We start from the raw sequence: 26,860 nt of genomic DNA, 5'->3' as shown, positions 1-26,860 counted from the left end.
AAAGTTGTCCTTCCAGCAATAGGACATTTATAGGGGAAATTCTTGATTTGGGTTCCATTAGGGGACTTCGATGATTAAGAAAAAACGTTGCAAAAGGGCTTGGGAGAAAGGTCAGTGGTGTCTTCATTCCTGATCCCGGACCCCTGACCCCAGCTGCCTTGAGATAACGGTTAAGACTCGGGGGAGCTCACAGATGTTGGCACGGGCAGGAGTAAATGATGTGCCCGGATAATGGGGCACAACCTAGGGCCAAATGCTAACCGTGACTCCAGCACTGGTTTCTCTGGCCAGCCCACGCCTGCTGCCTTAGCTCAACGCCACTCCCTCCCCGCCAAGTGGCTGTAGCTCTGGAGGCGGGACCGAGTTCTCCGGTGGCCCCTGGAGGCTCGGGGCTGCGAGCACTGGGAGGCTGGGAAGGGATCGAGAGGAGGGGCGCTGACTGGGCAGTCCAAAGAGGAGGGGGCCTTTATAGGCTCGCCCAGCGTCGGGTTTGCAGCGCTGCGAGTGACTGCGGTTCGGAGAAGCAGCCCAGCACCTCCCGCCGGTTCTCCGCGGCAAATTTTTCGTCCTTGCACTTGACAGCGATTGTTCTTAAGCTCCCAGGGCGCGCTTTGCTTGGAAAGGCACAGGTAGGAGGCGCGGGCAGCCGGGTGCACACTCGCTGCGCTGTGAGGAGTCTTCTTGACTGGGTTGGCTCTTCTTTCTGGGAGCTGCCGGCTGTTCCGGAGTTGGTGCTCTGCAACGAGACGGTGCCCGCCACCGGGGAGCCGGGCCGAGCCCCTTCGCACAGCGCGGCTGTGCGCTGCCCGGCGCCATGCTTCTCCTGGGCATCTTAGCCCTGGCTGTCGCCGGGCGACCTGCTGGCAGTTCCCAACCAGAGCGGGAGGTGGTGGTTCCCATCCGACTGGACCCGGACATTAACGGCCGCCACTACTACCGGAGGGGTCCCGAGGACTCCGGGGATCAGGGGCTCATTTTTCAGATCACAGCATTTCAGGAGGACTTTTACCTACACCTGACGCCGGATGTTCAGTTCCTGGCTCCCGCCTTCGCCACTGAATATCTGGGTGTACCCTTCCAGAGGCTCGCCGGTAGCTCTCTAGACCTGAGACGCTGCTTCTACTCCGGGGACGTGAACGCTGAGCCAGACTCGTTTGCAGCTGTGAGTCTGTGCGGGGGTCTCCGTGGTGCCTTTGGCTACCGAGGCGCAGAGTATGTCATTAGTCCGCTGCCCAACGCCAGCGCGTCGGTGGCGCAGCGCAACAGCCAGGGCGCACACCTTCTCCAGCGCCGGGGTGCTCCAAGTGGGTCTTCTGTAGACCCCACCTCTCGCTGCGGTGTGGCCTCGGGCTGGAACCCCGCCATCCTGCGGGCCCTAGACCCTTACAAGCCGCAACGGACGGGCTTAGGGGAGAGTCACAACCCGCGCAGGTCCGGGCGCGCCAAGCGCTTCGTGTCTATCCCACGGTACGTGGAGACACTAGTGGTGGCGGACGAGTCAATGGTCAAGTTCCACGGGGCGGACTTGGAGCATTATCTGCTAACGCTGCTGGCCACAGCGGCCAGACTCTATCGCCATCCCAGCATCCTCAATCCCATCAACATCGTTGTGGTCAAAGTGCTGGTTCTTGGGGACCGGGATACCGGGCCTAAGGTCACAGGCAATGCGGCTCTGACTCTGCGCAACTTCTGCGCCTGGCAGAAGAAATTGAACAAAGTGAGCGACAAGCATCCTGAGTATTGGGATACCGCCATCCTCTTCACCAGGCAGGTGAGTTGACTTGTCACCTCTTTAGACCTAGTTAGCCCCATTCTCTTAGTGTCACTATCCTTGGCTATCCAAAGTCCCTTTGTGCCTCTCAGTGCCAAGTTTAAATGCCGTTGATGTTTTCTGACTGCAACTTGGAAACCTCCAATTCGTGCCTTGTCCTAGGCTCAGCAGAGCTCCAGCACTCGTGCATCTGGGCGGTTGGAGCACAGCCTGCTCCTGCGAAGGTGTTGGCCTGACGCGGCCAATCAGTGCCTCCTGGATAAGGCTCTAAGGGGCCGGAACCCAGGCAGTTGCCGCCCCCTATCCGCAGTTTGTCTTCAAGGCCGATAGGAGGCGCTAAGAGGATGGCATTATAGAGGGCGGGAACATCCGCCCCTCCTGTTTGGGGCGTCTAAGTTCTCTCGGTCACCTAGGAGGCTTCTTTTTGCTGGCTGTAGAACTTGAAGGTGATCCAAGGTCAGTGCCTGGTACATTTCTAGCGGGAAACGTGTTAGCCTCTCTGTGTTCTGGGCCTGGAAAACCTGGATTGGGATGGGGGAATCACTGGGGGTATTTTTTGGGTTGCAGTGAAAGGTCAGACTCGGGTATACACCGGGAGCATCCATTGCTTCTCCTAACCCCTCCGGGCTAGGCCCCGTTTACCGGCTTCCAGACCGTTCTGAGCAGGCAGTTTAGTGGGGCACCTGTTTGGAGCTGAGACTATTTCATTTGGAATTGATCTGGAAAAATCTCTTCCAGTTTTTCCGGATCCTCGTTAGCAGAGGGTTACCCATTTGCCCAGCTGTATGCTAGGGAGCAAAGCAGGCAATACTGATTTCGTTCCAGACTCACTAAAATTCTTCTGATCCCACTAGAGTGCACAGCCTTCATTGCATGGAAGGGGTGTGAACTTGGTCAAGAACACTTGGAGACTCCGGCTGCAGGGTTGGAAAGACATTGAGTACTGGGATTAGAGAGGTGGACCCAGACCAGGAAAGCACATTTGCCTTTTATAGCTCTTTACCTGATATTCTATCTCAAAGAAGCATGAATTTGTGAACATTTAGATTCATAGGTGTTGATGTGGTTGAAAGCTGTGAAGTTTCTGGATTTTTGAAATTTCTCAGATAAAGGAGACTGGGAGGAAAAGGGCAAGCCAAGTGAACCATTTCCTCTGATTTTTGGGGCTGTGACTTAAATGGATGTCACACTCTTGTTTTCTCATTATCAAAACCACAGCATTCTGGCTATGGCACAGAATCTTTGGTTACTTCTGGGGCTCTCACTCTTCTCTGTTTCCAAATGGCCACTTAAAGCTGGTCTGGCGCCCATGGGCTGGAACTGGAGTCTTCCACAGTAACCCATTTGGCACAGCTAGTCCCTTCCTGAAGTTGAACTTCCTCCTTTCCCAGCCTTTTCTCCTCCCACCACCTGGTTTCTCTAGGGAGGTCTTTGGCCTGAGTCTTGTTTCCTTGTGCTCACTTCCAACTGAGGTCTGTCGAGTTGCTGCTGCCCAGCCCCTACAAGCACTGCCTGATTCATGGGGAAACTGCAGAGGAGGTGGCTTCAACCTCTGCACACAAACCAGTCCCACAGTCAGGTTGCTGGGGAAAAAGGGGGAAAGCAAAGGCCAGGAACAGGATATCTTAATGGGCATAGCAGCTGTCACCCCATTTGCTACCTGGAATGCCCCTGCAGAGGTCACTCCCCAGCTCCAAAGTAACAGATCTCTCTCCACCACCTACTGGTTAAGGCTGACTTTTCCAACCAGCCCCAGGAAGATGAGTCCTGCTGGGAACATGGGCCATGCCATCGGAAGGATCTGCCTTTTGAAGAAACAGTGAAACAGCGTGACAGCTTCTGTTCTCAGTGGTGCACTAGCCCCTGGGGGGCTGTGTTGTCCATGCATAATGGGTACAGGATGCATGACCACTTGGTCAGAAACAGGGATGTGCAAGATGCGACTTTTAGAAGCTATTTTCCCCTTAGGCATCTAGAGGGCAAAGCCAGAGAGTGGGGAGGCTGTGTTGGCAGGCCGGTCGTCAAGGTATGTGTGCTATCCTTTGGGTAAACATCTCTCCCACATCTCCTTGCCAGCACAGATTTTGGGGCCTGCTGCATTCTCAAAGTCTTAGCAACTTCTCATTCCTGAGCTCCCTGGGGGGAAGGTACTGTATGGGATGAGAACATGGGCAAACAGCTGCCTTTTCTAGACTAAGGCAGATGTGGTCTCCAGGAGCCTTAACTGTCTGGAAGGGAGAATTCATTGATCATACAACAAGTGTTTTGACAATTGGAGTTTATGTAGAGATTCAGAATAAGTTCACGGACAAAGAGTACACATCTGATTTTGCAAAGCAATCAGCCTCCAAGCTCATAACAACAGGGTGAGGTCAGCCCAGGATTGGAACAAGAATCTGCCCAGAATTAGAGCCAGAGTCTTTCTCATTTACTTCTATGAGGAGAAAAAATTCTCTGGCTTTTCCTTGCATTGGGCAGCAGGCGCCAGGTATTTACTGCCGAGACTCAATATTCCTTGTCTTTAGGTCCAGTGCCTCTGCTGTTTGGGTAACTCTTTGTGGTAGAATGGGTTTTCACACATTTATTCTTAACATTCTTTTAACACATATTGAGCATCTATTATTTTGAGGCTCTATCCTGGGCTGGAGATACACACATTAATAAGATGTGATCTGGGCCCCCCAGAAATTTACTGTGTGACAAGGAGCAGCTAATCACAGTCCATCATGCTAAGTGCCTGGACAGAGGCATGGAGCCTTCCCTGTGGGAGCCTCCTGAGGGACATTCCACACCCCCACACACCCCCTTCCGCCATGAGATGAGGATGCTCTCCAAGGGGTCAGGCTGCAGGAAGGGCTTGGTCAGGGAGCTGGTGGGGATGGGAAAGGATGCTTGTTTTCTGTGCTGTGGCTCCCTTCACTCCCTCCACCATCTGCATTGCTATTTGTGACATTTCCTCTTTTGAGATGACTTCATTTTCACTTTTTATGACTTGTAGTTTATGGTTTTTCTCCTTGCTTGTTTTTCATTTATTTTGTTTTTTCTGCAGTGCTTAGTGCCACTTTTATGCCATTCACCTTTCTCTTCTCTCTTGACCTTTTCATCTTCCTCTTCTGGGATTATCCAGGTGGGCTTTTGTCTGTTTTATTTTCTTCATTCATACCCTGACCTTTCCCCTCTCACTGTCTCAGTCTCGGTGCTGAGCTTCTGGTGTTGGCCTTGGGGAGCACCACATTTTAATTTTTTTGGGAGGGATATGTTCTATCCTGTGCAGAGCAGGATAGAATCTGGAAACTCATGTGAAACAGGCCAGTGTTTTCTATAATAAAGCACTTGCAACAGGACAGCAAATTTAGCATTCACATTAAAAATATGAATAATAAAAGGGTGATTTGTATTTTACATCTACACCCAGGATGAGCCAAAAGAATCATGATTTCACCAGGATCTTTTTTGAAGTCAGGCCTTAGAAGATATTAGAAAGAGGGGCCATCTGAAGATTTGGTATTTAATAGTTTGTCGTTCTTGATCATGACATGGTGATGCACCAACACTCCTGGGAGGGGGAGAGGAATGTGAGGAAAAAGAGAGGAAGCAGTAAAATATGGCTGTTGCCTGTTTTGTGGGGCAACTCCTCTCTTTGTCCTTTTCCTATACCAAGTAAGCAAGCCTGATATTAACAGCAGAAGATGGGGAAGGAGGATTGGAGGGAGTCTTTTTTTCATTTTTGAGAGGAAGAGGGATGGGATCTCTGTGTTGCCCAGGTTGGCCTCTAGCTCTTAGGCTCAAGGGATCTTTCTGTGTCAGCCTCCCAAGTAACTGCGAGTACAGGCACACACCACCAGGCTTGGCATCTCTTTCTCTTCCTCTCTCTGTCCTTCCTCCTTCTCTGTCTTCCTTTCTTCCCTCCTCTTCTCCCTTCCAGGGTCTCACTATATAGCCTGGGTTGAACTAGAGCTTGAAATCCTCCTGCCTCAGTCTCTCAAGTGCTGTTTGCCTTTCTCTCTGTCTCTCTGTTTTTTTCTCTTTCTCTTTTTAACTACTGGCTTAGTTAAGAAGACCAGTAGTAAGGGGTCAAGTGCTGTAGCTCTTGCTTGTAATGCTAACTACTTGCGAGGTGGAGACAGGAGGATCTTGGTTTGAGGCCAGCCCTGGCAAAAAGTTAGTGAGACTCTAACTCAAAGAACAAGCTGGGCATGGTGTTTATGCCTGTGACCCCAGCTACATAGGAGGCAGAGGTGAGGTAAGAGGTTCAAGAGTGGCCCAAGGCAAAAGTGTGAGCTCTCATCTGAAAAATAACTAAAGCAAAACGGGCTGGAGGGTGTGGTTCAAGTGGTAGAGTGCTTGCCTAGGAAGTGTGAGGCCCTGACTTCAAACCCCAATACCAACCCTCCATCCACCCCCCAAAAAAAAGCAGCCACTTTTTTTGGGGCGGGGGAATGTTCTATCCTGTGCAGAGAGAGAAAAAGTTTTATCCTTCTTTAAGTCTTGCTCTCCACCTTCCTTTGACCTTCTCTGTAAGTTGTTTCTCTCTCCCTCCCTTCCTTGGTACTTCCTTGCACCTTGTCTTGACACCTTGGTCACATGGCACAATGGAAAAAACACAGGCTTGGAGTCAGGCAAGCTGAGTTGAGTCCTAGAACTTCAGCTTCCTACTGATGGACCATGAGTGAGTCACCTATTTGAACTTCGCTCTCCTCATCCTTAGAAGGAGGCTCACAATGATGTCTAACTGGCAGGGCTATTTCCAGGATGAGTTACTGAATTGTCCAGAATAGGCCTCACTATGCTTCTTGTGTGATGATTACTTTTGCCAGAGTGTAAATTTGAGATAGGGCTGTTTCAAGACATCCTCACCCATTACCCTTACAAGTGTACATCACACTTGTCTGGTTAATAGTTCCATGTTTGTGTGGGAACCATGGGTACCAGCATTTGCTAGTCCTGATCTGTAAACTCCTTTAAGGCAGAGACCTCTTTATGTCTTTGTAGCCCCTGCACAGGTCCGAGCATCTCGTGGTAGTAAGCATGCCTGGGGGATGGTGTGTGGGGAAGTGTGGGCTGCCTGAAGCTGTGGGCGCTCAGGCCGTTTGCCTCACTCCTGGCATCATTAATCCGAAATTCAGGCTGTCAGGCTACAGGGTTGGGAGATAGAGCCTTTGGTTCTTCTGGCATTTAATCTTGGCTCTCTGTCATCAGGCTTTGCCTGGAGAAAGGGGCGGGGAGAGGCATAGGAGAGATTGTTAATCCACCCTGGAGTCAGCAGACAGGGTGCACAGCAGGGCCAGGGTCAGTGTGTCGATGCAGGTGTGGGGCAAGCAGCCAGGAACTTGCTCAACCAGCAAGGTGGAGGTGGCAGCAGGTGCTGCTCTCAGCACGGAGTCCTGTCTATTCCCTCCCCAGGACTCTCCTCACTCTGTGTCTGCCAGCACTTGCTTGAGTTGGGGGGATGGACAGTGTGTTTGTGGTGGGAAAATTTTCCCTCTTGACTTCTCATCCCCTTTATTCTTGGGGTGGATGTGCACCACAGGGAGTGGGGAGTCCTGGCTAGAGCTCTGCTTTGAGGCAGCACTACCTGGATTTTAACCCTCACTCTGCCTCTTCCCTTTCTATCTAACCGAGGGCTTACTGAGAGACCCTGGACTAGTTACTTACTTTGTTGGGTCTCTTCTGTAAAATGGAGCCTAATAATGGCATCTCCTGCAAAGCTTCTGTGAGGATTGAATGAGCTAATCTGGGCAAAACTCTTGCAACAGTGACTGGCACATAGTAACAACTCAATAAATATGAGCCATCAATGTTGCATTTGGTAGGCACCCTCTTTGGAAGTGATAATTTCTAGAGAATGTTTGGTCTTCCTATAAGCTTTGGCTTCTCTTCTTCCTCATTGGGGTAATTCTTGTTATTTTCATTACTTCAGTCTCTTGCAATAATACCATTTTGTACATCTGGAGGGAAACCAAATCTGCTAATATAAGAAAGCAACTTCCAGGCTGTGCTGTATCCTTCTTTGTCACCAAACAGCCTTAGTCACACTCTGAATAGCCCTCCCATCCTTGGGATTACAAGCATATAGATTTGGGTTCACAAGTAAATATAATGATTCATATTACATAGGGTGCTTTGTACCAGTAATTACAGTATTCTAACTAGTGAGCTATGCTTTAGAGCAAGGAAGACTGCTTGCTAACCTAGGTGTCCCAGTGTCCAAAGGCATGGATTCAGGGCTCCATTCTTCACTTAATAGATGCGTGGCCTTGGGTGTGAAATCTCAACTCACTGAGCCTCAGTGTCTTCATCTGTAAAATAAGGGCATGGTTCTGAAATTCTGTGATGGTTCTGGACTTTGTGATGTTGCTCTCATGCCTCGGATTTCAATGTAAGCAGGAAGTTGGTTGCATTAGAATGCATTTCTTTTCTGCTACATTAAAAAAATTAATGATCTTGATTTTTGTCGGTCTTTTTTCCTCTGTATGGCTGGAAAACATTGAACATCTCAACATATGCATGGGCAGCAGAGAAAGTGGGAAGGAGGTCTGCAGGGAAGGTACCTGTGGGAGTGGTGGGGGTTGTGTACAGAGCAGGGATTGGGCCGCTGAAAAGTGTTATCCTCATTTATTTATTTACCTTGCAGCTCCAATCTTAAATTATTTTATAAGAAGGGATGGTTAGAAAGGAATAGTCCAGGAGGATTAGATTCTTGGTCAAGATGACTTTTGGGTCTTTTGGAAAAGACTATAAGAGAAATAGCAAGTTGCTAGGAATAGTGAAACAGGTAGGGACTGGGCTCAGAAATGCCTACATCAACCAGGCAGAAGAGTTTTCTATTAGCTGAAGGGGATAAGGCAACTTGAGTGCCTCTGAGTTCATTCCAGAAGGGTAGAGACATTCAGGAGGTATGACCGGGCCCTTGTTCAAGCATCCATAGGCATTCAAAGCACCAAAGCCCAGCCAGTCTTCATTTGCGTCCCTGATTAAGGGAAGAAGGTCAGGCAGAGCTTCTACCCTCACCATCAGCACCTTTCCACACTGAGGACACTGGTTAATGCAGGGTGGCTCTTTTCTGCTACTCCCTATTTGCAGGAAGTTTGTTGGCTTCCCTTGTTCTTATTTGATCCAGCAAAGCCAAGATCTCTCGATGGCAAGAACAAGTTACTCCTGGCCAGGAGGGGCCTTCAGAGAAAATCTGTCCTCTCTGAGGAAGGACGCCTTAACTCTAAGGATCTCCCAAACACAGAGACAGCTGCAGGGCCCCCAGGATTCCAAGTAAGCTCTCTCCTGATCTGGCTACTTCTGAGGAGCAGGATGGGGAATCACACTCTGAGTGCTAGTAGAAGGCAGAGTGACTGCTGTTTTTGCTGTGAGTTTGTTCTGTACACTACCTGACATAGGTTAGTAGACAAGAAGCTTCCTAGCATTCCTTTCATTCTAAAAATCACATCTTTCTGTGTGTTCTCTTTGTAACCTGTGGAGCCAGAAGGAGCTGAGCACCCCAGGACTGGGGAAGGAGGATAGGTTTAAGGCACTGGGTAGTCCAAGTTCTAGTTGAAAACTCTTCCACAGAGTAGGAAACTGAGACCCTGAGGGAGAAGGGGCTTTGCCAAAGTCACGCATCCACTTAGTAACGGGGTCAGGACTAGAATCTAGGCTTCTTGGTTCTTACTCCTGTGCTCCCTCTCTCTTACTTGAGGGCAGCAGTGAGTGTGCAGAGTGACCTGGAAGCCATGGAATATGTCTGCCTGCGAGGCTCTGCTATAGGTTGTAACCACTGGACTAGAATTTCCAGAGATGACCCTCTTTGATGGTCGAGATTCTATTCTGTAGTATCCAGGACACATGGCCCCATTTCTCTCCCTCCCTCTTTCACTATACTATGCCTTCCTTCCTCATCTTACCATTTCCTCCCCATTCACAAGCTGTTCTGTGGTCTCAGCAGCCACATTCTCTAAACTGCTGTTCAGGTGAACAGACATTGACAGTGGTTGTTTCTCTAGGGTTCAGGGCTCTGGAGAAGAACTTTCTGAGACAGTGAGTTTTTGAAGAAGAAGGGATACTGTGAAGAGATTGGGATTTGAGGTCCTCCTGGGGATCCTGAAAGTGGAAGAAGTGCACAGGGCAAACACAGGCGACTGAGCACAGAGCCCCTGACTCTAGTACTCTGGGTTCAGGTTGGTCACCCTCATGGTCTCTGGCCAGAAGAACTGTTAACTCATTAAGAGGTGTGACTATCACCTGATTGCTCAGGTGGTAAACTTCTGAGTGCTTTGGATTAAATTTTGCTGTTTTTCTGTACTATGACCACTTTTTCTCTTATGCCCTCTGACCCCACTAATTCTGCTTCTGCCTACCCTCCCCCACTCAGGTTAAGACATGCATGCATGTGTGTGCACACGCATAGACACAGAGCTGGAAAGGGAGACAATATTGAGAACAGCTGTTTGTGTGTTCGTACGCACCCCTTGGCTTCCACAGGAGAACAACACAGCTCTTTCTCCTGAGCCTTGGCTATGGAGTTGTTGGATAGTTGGCTATGACATAGTGAAAAGAGCACTGAGCCAACAGCGATGCAGACCCTGAGTACATGTGTCTGCTCTGTGACTTGAACCTCTGAGCCTCAGCCTCTGTGAAAGGTGATAATTAGTCAAGATTTCAGTGGGCTGTTGTGAGGGTCAGATTAGGGTTATCATGTACAGTACATACATGGCGTCACCATTTAGTAAATCATGGCCATGGTTAGCTATGATTATGAGCTTCAGTTTCTACCTTGATAAGTACATATGTTATTTTTCCTCCTAAGGAAAAATATGTCAGGGTTGAATGAGGCGATAGATGTACCTGCTTCTTTTACACTATAGAATGTCATAAGCATGAAAGACAGTGACATAATGAAGAGAATGCCAGAGTCACTGATTCAACGCATGTCTTCTCAAGTGGAACAGAATGTGCATGAGTGTCTCATCCTACTTTCAACTCCTGGGTTCTTGTTTTGTTTGTTTTTGGCGGTATTGGGGTTTGAACTCAGGACTTCATACTTGCTAGGCAGGCATTCTACCACTTGAGCTGTGCCTCCAGCCCCAACTCCTGGGTTCTTAAGGTCTCTATGCATCAGTGGCCTATAGTGTTCAGTAAGTTCTTTGTGATACTCACCCCTGGAGCCCTGTTTTGCCCTTCAGTATCCCCTGGAAGTGCTTCCTATCAAGGTGTGCTTTTGGAAGCCCTAAATCTCAGCGATTTAAGCTTCCTGCATAGTTGATTATCTCTTTTCCTTTTCTTCCTTCTATCCTTTGAGCCTGGGGTCCCCTTGAGCATCTGTAGCTAATTAAACTATTTGTAGATGGTGGCTTCTATCCACTTCATTCTGCCTCCTTCTAGCCCAAGGAATCCAAATCTCTGGCATGGGTGGTCCTTTGTCACTGATCCTGTGGTTGAGAATCTGAACTTAATTCATTAATTAATTTGTCACTCAACAAAAATGGAGACTGCTCAAAGCTGACTCTGGATGAGGAGCGTGGTTGCCTTCCACCCCACCTGTCTTAGGGAACCATGACCAGAACCTCACCCCACTGTGGGAGTCACCATTTTCCTGGTCTGGAAGGCTGTCTCTATATAGAGCAATGTCCTTATAGTTTAATTTTGAACCTCTTAATTACTTCCCACAGGACTTCCAAGGGTAGGGTTGGGCCAGTCTTTTTGGTGAGCCACAGAGCTTTCTCCCGGAGTTGGATTTCTCCCTCAGTCTGGGTTGAATCTGTGAACAGCTCCATAATAGCTTAGCAAGGAGGGCGTTCCTGGAAGGTGTTGGACTTGGAGTGGGGATGAACTGGAATGTTTCATAGGGTGTCCTTTCTTCCCTTCAGATCCCTTCAGTCACTTTCTCTAACTTTATGCTGACTCTGCTTCTCTCCCATCTGGCAGGATCTATGTGGGGCTACTACCTGTGACACCCTGGGCATGGCTGACGTGGGCACCATGTGCGATCCCAAGAGAAGTTGTTCTGTCATTGAGGATGATGGGCTTCCATCAGCCTTCACCACTGCCCATGAGCTGGGTAAGGCTGGAGGGGAGGGGAGATGTCCTTTGGAGTTGTTCTGGGTTTGTGCTAGGTGCTTTGGGGGTGGAGAGACATTTGCCTTTGTTCTCTCATGTTCTGAAACCTTTAGGGATCCTTTCTTGGGAGCAGAGTCCACCTGGGCAGTGGCTTTGTTTTGTGTTCTTCAATTACCCCAGCCTAGTTTCCCAGTGATGTGGTCTGAGTACCTTTGCAGAGTGTCTGTCACTTGGGAACTATGGGGAGAATACGTTCCGACAATGAGACACACTTTTGTCCCCATGGAGCTCACAGCCTGATGGAGAGGATGGAAGATGCAAGCACAGGTCTTGGGGACATTTACAAAGCAATCCATCTGTAGATACAAATGACCAGTAACTGTCATAAGGTTTTCTAGCCTCTCCCATTCCTCCCTGAATCCCTTATGCCTGTTCTGTGCAGCCCTTTTCTCCGGCCCCTGAGTTCTCTTGTTTTACTCCACAGGCCACGTGTTCAATATGCCCCATGACAATGTGAAGGTGTGCGAGGAGGTGTTTGGAAAGCTCCGTGCCAATCACATGATGTCTCCAACTCTCATCCAGATTGACCGTGCCAACCCCTGGTCAGCCTGCAGTGCTGCCATCATCACTGACTTCCTGGACAGTGGGCATGGTAAGTCAGGGTAGCAGAGAGGAGCAGGACTGGCCCAGAGGGACACTCACCACCCATGTGAGGGGTAACAGCCTCAAGAAGTTAGGCTCTGACATGGGTCCATTCTAGTTGTCCCTTGCTTCATTCTGTCCTTACCATTTAGATTTTAGGCCAGCCATGCCTACTTTCCTCAGCTTGTTCTAACAAATGTCCTTGGCTTTCTGCAGGTGACTGTCTCCTGGACCAACCCAGCAAGCCCATCTCTCTGCCTGAGGACCTGCCAGGCACCAGCTATACCCTGAGCCAGCAGTGCGAACTGGCCTTTGGTGTGGGTTCTAAGCCCTGCCCATATATGCAGTACTGCACAAAGCTATGGTGCACTGGCAAGGCCAAGGGACAGATGGTATGCCAGACCCGCCATTTCCCCTGGGCAGATGGCACCAGCTGTGGCGAGGGCAAGTTCTGCCTCAAGGGGGCCTGTGTGGAAAGACACAACCTCAACAAGTACCGGGTGAGTGCTGGAGAATGTGCATCAGGATTACTAGGAGGAAGGTTGGGCCAGGCCTCCACTGGCTTGGTCTCTACTGGGAAACTGCTCATAGAGTAGCTGTGTGACCAGACCTGAATCACATTGCTGTGATGTGCCTCTTTGCTGGTCTATGGTCCTATCTTGGTTTTGACTCTCAAGAGTGGAGAAAAAAAGCTATGGTGGGTCAAAGAACTTGGTTAAGTCTGAAACGTGTGGCAAAAAGCCTTGAACAGGATTGGGGTCTCAGCTCTGAGTCCTGTGCCCCATTCTAGGTGGAGAGATGCTCTGGGCCCAGAGCTGAGCCCTTGACGTTGAGAGTGGCTTATAGTCTGACTTCATCCTTTCTTCTTCCCTCATCAACTCCATATTCATGGAGCTGGGGGCCACACAGACGAACAAAGCTTAGAAATGAAGCAAAGTATAGTCCTGGACAAGCTTCTGTAATTTGACATGTCCTGAACTCAGCTTCAGTTTCTGTTGTCGTTGTTGTTTTGTTTTTAGAACTGAAAAGCAATCAAGCAAGTGTATTTATTCCCCCAAATAAAATAGGACTAACAATGAAACCAGAACATTAGAGCCCCAAGTAGGCTCTGAATGTAATACAAACTTTGTATTCTTTAGGCCTAGGGTAGTAAATGGATCTGTATTTTCCAAAGCAGGAATAAGAAGCCCATCCTTGGTGATTGTCTGTTCCCCATCCCTGCCCCCAGCTGGGGGAGGAGTTGGTACAGGGTTTTATGTGCACAGAAGCAATGTTACAAAAAAGCATTTCCTTGAGATAGGTGTGGTACAGAATTACTTAGAATCTTTTTCTGTGACTTGGAAATATATTTAACTAAACCTTCAACCATTTATTAGGCAACAGCTTATTGTATTCAGGGAACTGTTTAAGATACAGTGATGGTCAGAAAAAGAAATAAAACATTAGCCATGCCTTAGAGAGCTCAAGTTCAGTGAGGAGGCTAAAAATGTCATTCCAATGCAAGACACAGAGAGATGTTTTCTGTGGTAGCACAAAAGTGTAAAAGAGCATCATGGAATAGCAGGGGTGAGAGATTAATGATGATCACAAGGAAGTGAAAAACCATTGAGGAGAAGGTGGGATTTGAAGAGAGCTTTGAGGGTGAGTAAGATCTCAATAGGTCCAGATGTGAATCTGTGTGAGCCTGGGGTTGGTGGTCAAGGGCTCCATTGGAAATGTCTTTGGGAATGTAGTTTGGGGCACAACCTGCTTGATGGGTTCAGACTAGAAGGTTCTAAGGAAAGGCAAGTCATGGCCAGCTCTTTCTTTTGGGAAAGTGAGTCCAGAAGACACAGAGACTATTCAGGAGAATGTTGCATAAGATGTGGCCTGGGATGTACACTCTTCCCACACAGTTTTTGTAATTCTTTATCATTGGCAAAATCTACTATAACTCTTCTGAATAGTCTCTTCACTACCCTTTGAACTGAAATCTGTGTCTTCAATGGGAACACCGTCAAGGTCAAAGCACAAGGCTTATCTTACAGATCACCAAAGCCCTCAGTGGTCCCAGTTCAGAATTCCACTCTGACCTCCATGTCCCATCTTCCTTGCCCACTCCTTTTTAGTTTTTGGATTCCAATAATTCTTCAGTCATATCTGAGCCTATAGTCCATCAGTATAACTGTCTTCCCATTTTTCCTTCTCATGCCCTCACCTCCACTCTATTGAGTTGAGAGTCTGTGATCCATTGTTAAAATTATCAACCTGGAAACTCAGTTGGAACGAGGAGTCATAGTTCATGCATTCTCCCAGCCTCCTATATGTATCAGTTCATAATTTCTCTCTTCTTCCATTACCAACTCCTTCCTCATTTTCACTTTCACTGGTATTAGTGCATTTTTCCATTTCTATAATGAAATATTGGAGGCAGGAAACTTATGAAGAAGAGAGGTTTATCTAGCTCACAGTTTTTAGTGGTACTGGGGCTTGAACTCAGGGCTTTGTACTTGCGAGGTTACTTGCTAGGTGAGCATTTTACTACTTGAACCTCAGCCCCACTCCTAGCTCAGTTATGGAGGCTGAAAGCCCAAAAAGCATGATGCAGGTTCTAGTGAGGTCTCCCTTGGCTGTGTTGCCTCATGGCAGATAGCATCCTGATGGGAGTGCATGCAAGATGGAGAGCTCACACAGTGAGACAGGAAGCCAGAGTGGAGAGGCCCAGGATCCATCTTTTATAACGTCTCACACTCATGGAACTAGTCAGCACCCCCCTAGAACTATCTAATCCCTTCTGAAGGGATTTGATTTTGGGTGATACTGGGGTTTGAACTCAGAGCCTCATGCTTGGTAGGTAGGAACAATACGACTTGAGCCACTCTGCCAGCCCAATGCCTCACCTCTTAAAGGAGGTCCCACCACTTAATACCACCATATTGGGGACTGAGTTTCTAACACATGAACTCTTGGGAGACAAACCATATGTGAACCACAGCAACCAGTAATCTTCTACCCAATTCACCAAGATAAAAGAAGCAATCAGGAAACCAGAAGAGAACTTCCATCAGCTCCTACCACTGCGCCCTCACCCCACCTGATTGCTTCTGTGCAGCCAGGTAGAACACCTTCACCCTTCACAGTAGGTGAATGGCCTGTCCGTGCTCTGACCTGAGGCCACGCTTTATGCTTGCACCATCCTTCTTGTCCAGTCAAGAACATCACTTACCAATTATCCTCTCTCTCCCCTGCACTATCAGTTCCCCCTCTTGAGTGGAGTCATTCACATCAGGATACAAACTTGTTATAATTTCTTCCATCTTAAACAAGACTTTTCATGATGTTTGTCCTCCGCACACAGCGCAGTCTGTTTCTCCTACTTCCCTTTACAGCAAAGTTCCTTGAAAACATTGTAAAACATTGCTCTCTCTAATTCCTGCTTCTTGTTTCCCTCCAGAGCTCATTCTAATAGATTTTCGCTCCCAATATCCCTACCAAGTAATTCTTATTATGGCCGTCAAATGGCCTCATATTGCTTAAGTCCAAGGTTGATTGCCAGTCTGCCCGTGGGCTGACCAGATGCAGCGTTTAACACAAGCCATTACTCTCTCTCCTGAGAACCCTGTCTCCACCTGGCCCGAGAGCCTCCACTGACTTGTGGCTTCTTCTCCTCTCTCACTGGCTGCTCCTCTTAGACTCTTCACTGGCATTTTCTTATCCTCTCATTTTCAATGCCTCACGGCTCAGTCCTATCCACACTCAATCTCTAGTTGGTTCATCTAGACCTTCGCTCTAAGCACCACTTAGAGGCTGAGGACGCTTAAGTATGTATCTCTAGTCTATGCCTCTCTCTGGATCTTATATATCTATAAGTGGATCTTGGAGATTCCATTTGGACACCTGATAAGCATCTTAAACATGGCACTGCAAAACCAAGCTCCTGATCCATCCCCAAACCTGTATTGGCAACTCCATCTTCTACTTGCTCATGCCAAAGCTCCTTTTCTCACACACATCACATCTGATAGCTCAGCAATTCCTATTGACCCTGTGTTCTAGCCCCACTTCTCACTACTTCCTTGCTGTCATCGTTGTCCAAGCCACCATCCCTTCTCCCCTGGATTCATGGCAATCCCTCCGCCTCTGGTTTCCCTGCTTCTGATCTTACTTCTTATAGACTATGCTCAACAGAGCAGCCAGCGGTATTATTTAAAAATGAAAGTTATGTCAGGTGCTGGTGGCTCATACCTTTAATCCTAGCTATTTAGGAGGCAGAGATCAGGAGGATCGTGGTTTGAAGCCAGCTCTGGGCAAATAGTTTTCGAGACCCTATCTTGAAAAAAATCACACACAAAAAAGGGCTGGTAGAATGACTCAAGTGGTAAGAGCTCCTATCAGGCATGAGGCCTTGAGTTTAAATCCCAGTGCCAAGTTTATAAAAATAAACTTGAAGGTTAGGTTATGCCACTTCTCTGCTTGGAAGCCTCCAGGGGCTTTATGCCTGGCTCAGAGTGAGTCAGCCCAATCTCTGTGCCTTCTTGCCTGCTCTGGCCTCTTGCTCCCTCTGCTCCAATGATGCTGGCGTCCTCTCCATGCATCCCTCCTCAGACACATCACTTGCTCCCTCTGCCTTGAATGCTCTTTCCCTAATATCTGCATGGCTCACGCCCATCCTTCCGTCAGGCTCTACAAGAGTGTGGTCTCCCTGACCCCTCCTGTTCAGAGCAGCCCATCTTACTAAGGTCCTCCCATTGCCCTCACCTTCACTTGCTTTCAACTCATCCAACCTCTACATGCACTGGCTTGTTATTGCTTGTCTTCCTCCACTAGGATGTTGTGGCTTTAAGGGCAGGGACTTCACATGGCGTTAGGGATGTTGTAGGAGCTTAGTGAATGTCCGGTGCATTAATGAGTGAATGGCACAGGCAGGAACCCACTGAATAATTTTGTACAAGTGGAGGGAAGAAATGATGCCAGGTGAAAATCAAATAGCTTTATCTCCAAAGCTGCAGAAACAACGTTAAATACCAAAGAAAAGTTGTGGATTATAAGGCCTGAGCCTCAATTCATTCATTCTTAGGTGGTCATTACTGATTTTTGAGAGAGCAAGCCTCTGTGGTGTGATAGAGACAAAACCGTAATGCAGGGCTCAGAGGAGAAAGAAGGGGGAGAGAGCAGATGTAGATGACTGTCTCAGAATGAGAAAGGAGGGGTGAAGTGAGGTACTAGTTCGGTTCTTTCAGGAATAAGGGACAATGGCTTAAAAAAAATAGAATCAAACAGACCTGTTTGACACAATGAAAGGAGAACTATCTGACCAGAGGACAGATTGAATAATCTGCTGAATATATACATAAGTCATTATATTTCATACAGGCAGTTTTTGATTAGATGTATGTGGCGCTCTTCACTTTATGGGTGATCTATGACAGTTTTAATCCCACATTTGTACAACTGGGCTGCTTCTTCGTTGCCCAACTGATATGTGTGTAGGAGGTGAAAACCCATTTTACCATCATCCTAAAATATCATAATGAAGATTATAAATTTTGTATTCCTTCTCTACTCTTTTAAACAAACAAACACCCACTACATAACTTACTCCAGAGTTTTAGGTTTGCTTAATAATCTCTCGTCTTAATGCTCTCTTGACACAAACCCTAGCAGTACAGTCAGTGAAACTCTCAAATACAGCCCTTGATTGAAATCAGTTTGGTTTGGACAAAAGTCTGAATTACAGAACATTTACAAATATAAATATTTAAATATCTGTGGCAACACTGTTTACAGGAAAGGCTTTAGGCTGGGACTCTCAAAGGTTTAGAGGCTCTGTGCATAGACTAACAATAAGGGGAAACTTCCAGCTCCTGCATACAGTCAGGCCTGGGGTGAGAGATCTGCGTACATGTCACTCCATTTAAATCTTCCATCTGACCTCAGACCTGAGCATTACAGGCCCCATTTTTTTGCAGGTGAAACCTAAGGAGGTTTGACCATCAGCTCAAGCCCTCCTTTGTAGTGAAGGCTAAAGGGGCCTCTCTCTTCTGAGCAGTTCCATTTTTAACAAGGAGCCCTTGGTTGAAGTGCTGTGTGGGCCCTGTGCACACAAATCATTTACTTATGTTTTTCTCCTGATACAAAGTGGGTTTTTATGCCAGTGGGGTGGGATGAGACTTTGGAGGCAGTACCAGGATCTTCTGTAGGCTAAGGGGCTGGGTTTGGCTTCTGGAGCTGCAAGAAAGAACATAACTGGTTTTCTTCACAGGTGGATGGCTCCTGGGCCAAGTGGGAGCCCTACAGTCCCTGCTCACGTACCTGTGGTGGGGGTGTGCAGCTGGCTCGGAGACAGTGCAGCAACCCCACCCCTGCCAATGGGGGCAAGTACTGCGAGGGTGTGAGAGTGAAATACCGATCTTGCAACCTGGAGCCCTGCCCCAGCTCAGGTGAGGCGGGGAGTACAGTGAGTGTCTTAGGCCCTGGAAAGGAGAGCCTGAAGGTCACTGCCTCCCATGCACCCTTCAGGTCAGTTGTGGCTACAGAGAGATTGAAATCTAGATTCTAACCTCCAACACAGAGCCTGGAAGTGGAGAGGCACAGAGCCTTCTTGGAACTATTCCTTTGGCCACTCATCTTTATCAAGGCTGTTTTCTTCTGGGTACTTAGACTGGGAAGCTAAAGACTCAAGTGCATGAGGCACTAGAAGTCATAGTAGTTCACTACTGACCAATCCATCTTCTAAGCAGGAATCCAGGGCCCCTGAACGTGGTGGGGAAAAATTTTGCATCTTTATTTTTACTAAAGTTTCTATCTATAATTTCGTATTTCCTCCAGTTAGAAATTTAGCATGTTTTCTTTTTTTTAACCTTTCTATCTAATATGTAGCAGATGGAAAGGACTTAGTATTTCTTTCATGTAGGCAACAAACTACAATAGTAGTAGGAATACTTGTGACTTTGTCACCAATGGAAATAATGGATATTTTCATATGGCATTTCAGTTGCTGAAAGAACTCTTAAAAATGCCATTTATGCTCATTCTTGCCTCAACATTACAGGAGTTATTAGATTCACTATTGAATCTTTATTTTATGTATTAAGAAAGGAGCACATATACCACAATGTTTCAAATATATATTAATAGTTATATATCAATATAATTGGTTTTCCTTGTAAATGATGTAATGCTGTAGGCTTTTAATAATGCTATTGTGAAAATAATTTCAATAGACTGCTGAAGAGTTACATGACTGAACAAACGTTTAGGATATGCCTGTTATTGGAGTTAAGGGTAGATTACTGGAGGAGACAGCGCATTGCTGGAGGATGCCTTATATCTGTGCCCTGTACCTTTTGCTCCTAGCCTACTTTAGTCCTCTGAGACAGGGTAAACATCATGCTGCTGAAAGTGTAAGAGGGCTGTTTAGAGTCTTGGGGGCTGGACACCCCTGGGAGGGATGCTGCCTTTTGCAACATCTCTTGTGGCTCCTCTCTCTAGCGTCCTATCTGTGCTTCCTCCCTCCCTAGCCTCTGGCAAGAGCTTCCGGGAAGAGCAGTGTGAGGCTTTCAATGGCTACAACCATAGTACCAACCGCCTTACCCTGGCTGTGGCATGGGTACCCAAGTACTCAGGTGTGTCTCCCCGGGACAAGTGCAAGCTCATCTGCCGAGCCAATGGCACTGGCTACTTCTACGTGCTGGCACCCAAGGTGAGTAGGCTGGGGGCAGGAGACCATAGCAAGGACCAGGTCTTCAGGGGAGCATGCAGCTGAGCTGCTCCCTCTTCCTCTTCTTTTCTTCCTGGGGGTGCTGCAGGTGGTAGATGGTACGCTGTGTACTCCTGACTCCACCTCGGTCTGTGTCCAAGGCAAGTGCATTAAGGCTGGCTGCGATGGGAACCTGGGCTCCAAGAAGAAGTTTGACAAATGTGGCGTCTGTGGGGGAGATAATAAGAGCTGCAAGAGAGTGACAGGTCTCTTCACCAAGCCCATGTGAGTTCTGGGCCCTGGAGGGTGCAGTCTGGGGATAAGGGGAGAGTGGGATGAGTGGAATTCTCCTGAAGTATTGGAATTTTGGATTAGAATTGGGGAGAATGTCAGGTCTGAGTCATATTCTTACTGTGGAGGCCACCATACTCTGCTAGGCTGATATCCATCCATCCAGCCAGCCATCCAGCAAAGATGAATGCTACAGGAGGACACACATACTTCAGGAGGAGATGATACTCAGGGAGAAGGCAGAGTTTTTAGGTTCTATCTAGCTTTCTACAGTAGGACTGACCTACTTTCAAATCTCAGTTTCCCATTTTCTGCATGACCTTGGGCAAGTGATTTACTCTCCACACTTCTAGAGAGTAAAGTGGGCATACTAATAACCTTCATGTGTGCTCTTATAAGGAGAAGGCAATTAATAAAAAAAAATGGTCAATGTAGTAGCTGGTGCATGCTCAGTGCATGACCATGATGAGAAGGAGGCAGCATGAGACAGCTGCTATCCTTTCCCTGGACCTGAGGCCCTGGCGTTGGGGATTGGATTGAGGCAAGAAGGGCAGTAAACTGGGGTAAAGGCTGAGCAAGTGGCCTCTACTTCCTGGAAAATGGGCCCCTGTATCAGCTGGGGAACCATCTCTGCACCTCTTCTAGTCCCTACTCCAGTGTCTGTGCTCCCTAGCTAGAGATTTCTGAGGTTGAGCTCATACTCCTTCAAAAGTCCTGACCCATTCTCTGGAAGGTGCAGGGGCAGGCAGAGCCCTGGAGGTCTCAGTTAATAGCAGTAGGTGTGAAAACTCCAGAGTCCAGGTGCCCATAATGGAAAGACAAGATAGCTGTCCTGAAGTCTGACTGTCCCCTCTGGACATGACAATCTCCTCTCAGCTCCTAGATAGGTGATGCATAGGGAGGAAACCAAACCCCTTTTCTGGAAATTTGGGCACTGCAGGTGGATGTTTTGAAGGCTGTCCTTCACAGGGACCTGCAGCAGGGTGGCCACATGGGGAGTCAGAGGTCTAGCGATACCTAGACCTACCCTAGATGAAACAGCAAGTGTTTTTTTTACAGACTGGGAACTGGAAGGAGTCTTAGAAATCTTGCTTAACCCAGTCATTGTGCAAATAAGGACACTAGAATCCAGAGAAACTGACTTGCTTAAAGAGAACTCCAGGGCTGGTACTCTCACTGCATTGAGCATCCAGCCTTGGACTTGGGCACTGTAGACTTACTTCCTCTCTCCCCCTCCTCCTCATCATGGTTGCTACCCATGGAGTCCTCTCTTTGCTGGGCACTATGCTCCCTGATTTATGTGCTGTGGCTTCTTTAATCCTTACAGTTAAATGAGGTATGTGTGATGATGAGCTCTGTTTTATGGGCGAGGAAACAGAAGCTCAGAGAAGCTGAGACTTATCCAAGACCAACAGCAAAGCAAAGAGGCATGGATCTCCCTAACTCCAAAGCTTGTGCTTTTACTCCCACACTATGGGAGTAAAATTCATGTTTAAGGCAGTTCATCTTACTCATGAGAGTCTACAGCCCAGGGATTCAGTTTTAGGTCATGTAACAATAAGCACATGTGCCAGCTTTTAGTTTTGCGCCTCCATCATGTCCTGGATGGTGGTTGAACAGCCTGAGTCTTTGCATTCTGCTGCCATCTTGATGACACACCTCAGGATTTGCAAACAGGGACTCCATTATGGCTTTGAAGGGGTGAGAGGCCCTTAATCCAGGCATCTGTCTAATGCACTGTTCTCCTTTCCTACCCCAGGCATGGCTACAATTTCGTGGTGGCCATCCCTGCAGGCGCCTCGAGCATTGATATCCGCCAGCGTGGCTACAAGGGGTTGATTGGGGATGACAACTATCTGGCCCTGAAGAACAGCCAAGGCAAGTACCTGCTTAATGGGCACTTCGTGGTGTCGGCTGTGGAACGGGACCTGGTGGTGAAGGGCAGCCTTCTTCGGTATAGCGGCACGGGTACAGCAGTGGAGAGTCTGCAGGCTTTCCGACCCATCCTGGAGCCACTGACTGTGGAGGTTCTTTCTGTGGGGAAGATGACACCACCAAGGGTCCGCTATTCCTTCTATCTGCCCAAAGAGCCTCGAGAGGACAAGTCCTCCCACCCCAAAGAGCCCCAGAGCCCCTCTGTGCTGCACAATAGCGTCCTCAGCCTCTCCAATCAAGTGGAACAGCCAGATGACAGGCCCCTTGCACGCTGGGTGGCAGGCAGCTGGGGGCCTTGCTCGGCGAGCTGTGGCAGTGGCTTGCAGAAGCGAGCAGTGGATTGCCGGGGCTCGCTGGGACAGCGTGGGGCCTCTGCCTGTGATGTAGCCCATCGACCAGTGGAGACACGAGCCTGTGGGGAGCCCTGCCCGACCTGGGAGCTGGGGCCCTGGTCTCCCTGCTCCAAGAGCTGTGGCCGGGGATTTAAGAGGCGTCCACTCAAGTGTGTGGGCCATAGAGGCCGGCTGCTGGCCAGAGACCAGTGCAACCTACGCCGCAAGCCCCAGGAACTGGACTTTTGCATCTTGAGGCCTTGCTGAGTGGCCCTATCCTTTTTCTCCCCCTCATTCTCTGCCCTCCTGTTGTGCTGGTGTTCTGGCCAGCTAGAGCAGAGGACAGTGGCCAGGGGCCCACACCATAATGTCACTCATGTCCAGGACAAGGGCCATGGGTTGGGGCGAGAGGTTCCCTCCTCCCTGGACTGGGCAGGGGAAAGTTAACTAATGCACAATCTACCTCACGTCCCGCTCCTCGGGGGTCCAGTTGCAGGGAGAGGCAGTGAAGTGTGGGTGCTGGGCAGAAGGTGCTGAGGCCCAGTTTCTGAGGGGCCTGAAGGTCGGGTGCTGCCCAGACAGAACTTCAGGGACCTCGGCCCCCAAAAGGGAGGTCACAGGCTGCTGGAAGAGCCATGGCCCAGCAGCTTGGCATCCTCAGGTGGCCCCAGGGGCTCTGAGCCACCTCTGAACAAGGCAGGGTTTTCACGGTGCTCTCAGCCCTCTTTCCTTTTCTGACAGATGTGGACCACTGTCCCAGGGGTAGGTGGCAGCCAAGGGGAGAATGAGATTGGGTACAAGTGGAACTGGGATTCTGCATTTGGAAAGAGATGGGAGTGCAAGGGAGTCATGAGGTTCTTCATCCTCTATCTCAGTCCTCTCTGAAAGAGCAGCCTCTTCCCCACTGATACCAGGGCATTAGACTGACAGGGGGCTGCCACCAAGTTGTCCTCAAAGGGGAAAGTTCACAGGGAACCCATGTTCATTAGGAGGAAGCTGTCCTTTGCAAACAGATGCTGCCACTTAAAAAGGGTTGACGATTCTGTGGTTGAAGCAGAGACTGGGAGGAGAACTCTGGAAAGTTCACTGGGGCTAGGGTTGGGGTGGGTGGGTGAAAGCTGCACTCTTGAGCTGGCTTTGGGGAATGTCATCCTGGAATGGGACAACAGAGGCTCCAGTTCTGATGGGTTTTTGCTCCTGAGAAGGATGTAAGATTGACACTGCATTGCCTCAGAGAACTTCCAAAGTGGCCACTGTTCTGCATCCACCCAGGGGAGTGTGCATGCCTGGGAGGACCAGGTGCCAAACATCCGCATGCCCGCAAGTGAGTCTTTGCCTGACAGCTCCTGTTGTCTGTTGGGGGCACATCACAATCTGTCTCCATGCCTTTGCCTCTCTGGTTGGTAAATGGGGCTCACTGTTTGCTACCTCAGATTATGCTCTCTGGGAACCCACCCTGTCCCTCTTTAGGGACAGATATGACCTGGTGCTCCCATCACACTCAGCTGTCATCTCCTTAGACTGATGTGCCCAGCCATAGAGATGAGGGTGTGGTGCATGGCTTCCTGTTCCCCACAGCTTGGCCACTTGCTGAGGCTCTAAATATGAAGACCAGGGTCTCTCTCTTCAGTTTCCTTGGGTGTGGGTTTCAGGAAGCACCAAGAATCAACTATCTCATCCAGGGGCCCTTGGAAACCACCAGTGGGAACTGCTGGAGACCCAGCTGTCTTGTAGATATGTTAGGGGAGTAAAAACCCACGTGTTTTCTACAGCTACAAGTTGGGGAGTCATTTGGGGGTCAGAGATCCTTTGGCAAGGCTGGGTATGTCTTGAAGGTGCTGAGGCCCAGGGTGTACAGGGGCAAAGTCTAGGTGATGAGTCTAGGACCTTATCACTGAGATAAGATCAAAGCACATGTCATCTCTGAGAAGGGGGGTTCAGTTTTTCTATGTGGTTTTCCCTAACAGTCAAAATCCATAAACTGACCAGCTGGCCAGCCAAGCCTCTGGGACAGTGTTCTAACCCTGCTGTAATCCCACACTGCAGACATTAGACAGACTCCTGCAGGGGATGAAGGGCATGTGGCTTTCCGAGGCAGGGCTGCAGTCATCTCAGGACAGAAAGAGGAGGAACACCTTGTACCAGTGAGAATGGTGAGGCTGCAGAGTCAAAAGGGCCCAGGCAAAAATGGAGAGCCTTGTCAGCCAACGACAGCACTGCGCCCTATGCTTGGTGCCTTCTCTCCTAGGCTATGGAAGGGTGGGGTGGGGTGGGGGGATTGTGTGAAATGGGCAGGGGAAGGAGTGGGTGGGAAGGAAGGTGACTAGGTGGGGTCACTGGGGTGACCAATCCTCAGCAGAGCAGTGTTTGCTGTGAGTTGTTTTTACAGGCATTTCAAGGAGGAATAACCACCTTTGCTCCTGACACAGGCCAGGCAGGTCTCCATACTCTTCTGTCACAGTGTTTTTTTTTTTTTTTTTAATTTCTTCTTTTCTTTTTACAAAGAAGTATAACCAAGACAACTTGGGAAGTTATTGAACATTTCCTCAATCCACCTGAGCTCTCCGGGACTGAGCAGGGATGAGAGGTTTCTGGTGATGGAATCAAACAGTCAGGGTGATATCTCATGCTTATGGAAGAAGAGGACCATTCTGGGGCTCCAGGGACTTCTTTGGTGGGGTGTTGGCTCAGGATTTTCCAACCTCCTTTGCCCATCATGTGCACTGATTGGAGGAGTTTGACCCTAACACCCTCTTATGGATCTCATCATTTTGGAGAGGGGGCTGGAAGGAGCTGAAGACAGTTTGAGATATCTGAGTGCTCCCAGCCTGGGAATCAGCTGCCAGAGACACTAGACACTGTCATTGATAGAGCTCCCCCCCCAACCTGTGGTTAGTTCTTTTGCATTCCATGTACTGCAGAAGGATGGGAAGCCCTGGGTACTGGCTGGGTGTGTATACCGTGTATACATGGGAGCTGGCTGCTGAGGTGACAACAGCTACTCCTAATAAATTTGGAAGTATTTAAGACTTGTGTCCTGCCTCTGTCACTGTATGGCATCCATGCATGAATTCCCTACAGTTATGGAACACCCATGTTGTGCCAGCCACAGTGCTAGGAGCCATGGAGAGAATGTGACCATGGCTGCACAGCCTCATCCTATGCAGCTCCCAGATGAGCAGGAGGCAGAGCTTCAGTCAAAAGCAAAGAGACAGAGGAAGAGAGGCTGTGGTACATGCAAAGAAGAAACTGACCAATGCAAAGAAAGAGAACGTGGGTTTGGGTGTTTGTGGGCAATGTGTAGAGTGACCAGGAAAAGTCCCTCAGAGGGTGGGGCAACTAACCTGAAACCTAAGGATGAGACAGCAGCCCTGCAAATAGGGGGGCAGGAACCTTTCAGCAAAGGAGCAGTAGACCCAGGTGTGTGCTTATGGGTGGAGGGAGGCTTAGAGAGGATCTCTAAGGCTGTGTTTGGTGAGGGGGATGAGAAACAAGGACAGGCAGAGGGCCCATCATGCAGGGTCACCTGTCTTAGGAGAACCTCCAACTTTCCTAAGGGAAAGTTTGATTCTGTTTGGAGAATATTTACCTCTTTCTAGTTGGTCTGATAAATTTCAGCAAATATGTGGGCATGGAAGGGGTGTGACACATTTAAAGAACATCCCGAAATTTGTGTAGGTCCCAAATCTGAGCACCTCTATTGGAATCTCATTTACTGTCTGCACAGTGAGAATGGTGGATTTACTATTCCCGTAGGGTGTCTCCAGTTTTAGCCGTCTGGTTTCTAGGCACAGCTATGGTTTAGAATTTGGTGGCTGACTCTGGTTTTCATTTTGGGGTTCGGAGGTAGATAGGTTTCTCTTTTTGACTTTTTGACAGAGCAAGGCCATAGGGGGCTGGCTTCCTCACAAGCTGGGAAAGTCTCTTTGAGGCAGAGGCCAGGGAGGAGGGCCTGGACAGAGCTTCAGCACTTGATAGAAGTTCTGGAACAAGAAGGAACCAGCCAGAAGAACCTACATGATCCAGGCTGGAGGTCTGATAGGGACCTAGAGGGGTTTGGATTGATGTCTGAGCTTAGTCAACAACTGTAAGAACTTTGTAAAGTTGCCCATAAAGTGGTCACGTTTTTGGAGTTGTTATTTTTTGTTCTTCCTCTGGTTTCCA

At 48.7% G+C, this 26,860-nt stretch overlaps 1 protein-coding gene across 2 annotated transcripts; it reads left to right on the top strand.

The window, feature by feature from the left end:
• The first annotated feature begins 392 nt into the window (after positions 1-392).
• On the top strand, positions 393-23,783 carry Adamts15 (ADAM metallopeptidase with thrombospondin type 1 motif 15). Of its 2 annotated transcripts, none has more exons than XM_020182465.2 (8): positions 393-1,771; positions 11,687-11,819; positions 12,303-12,470; positions 12,677-12,960; positions 18,702-18,879; positions 19,960-20,141; positions 20,248-20,423; positions 22,189-23,783. In XM_020182465.2, the coding sequence occupies exons 1-8, from the start codon at positions 815-817 to the stop codon at positions 22,961-22,963; spliced, it is 2,853 nt and encodes a 950-aa protein (XP_020038054.2). In that variant the 5' UTR covers positions 393-814; the 3' UTR covers positions 22,964-23,783. The 2 variants fall into 2 exon arrangements, with proteins under 2 accessions (XP_020038054.2, XP_073922429.1); XM_074066328.1 differs by lacking the exon at positions 393-1,771 and adding an exon at positions 1,782-2,227.
• Positions 23,784-26,860: the final 3,077 nt, after the last annotated feature.

The sequence above is a fragment of the Castor canadensis genome, chromosome 2 (genome assembly GCF_047511655.1).
Source record: "Castor canadensis chromosome 2, mCasCan1.hap1v2, whole genome shotgun sequence".
Taxonomy (NCBI): Eukaryota; Metazoa; Chordata; class Mammalia; order Rodentia; family Castoridae; genus Castor; species Castor canadensis.
Note: the sequence above shows the minus strand (reverse complement) of the source record. Positions and strands in the feature narration are given on the sequence as shown.

Excerpts from the sequence above, each read along its gene's own strand:
- Adamts15 (XM_020182465.2), top strand. The coding sequence starts at position 815 with ATGCTTCTCCTGGGCATCTTAGCCCTGGCTGTCGCCGGGCGACCTGCT. Across the intron at positions 1,772-11,686 it reads CCATCCTCTTCACCAGGCAG|GATCTATGTGGGGCTACTAC; the intron begins GTGAGTTGACTT and ends CCCATCTGGCAG. Across the intron at positions 12,471-12,676 it reads CTTCCTGGACAGTGGGCATG|GTGACTGTCTCCTGGACCAA; the intron begins GTAAGTCAGGGT and ends GGCTTTCTGCAG.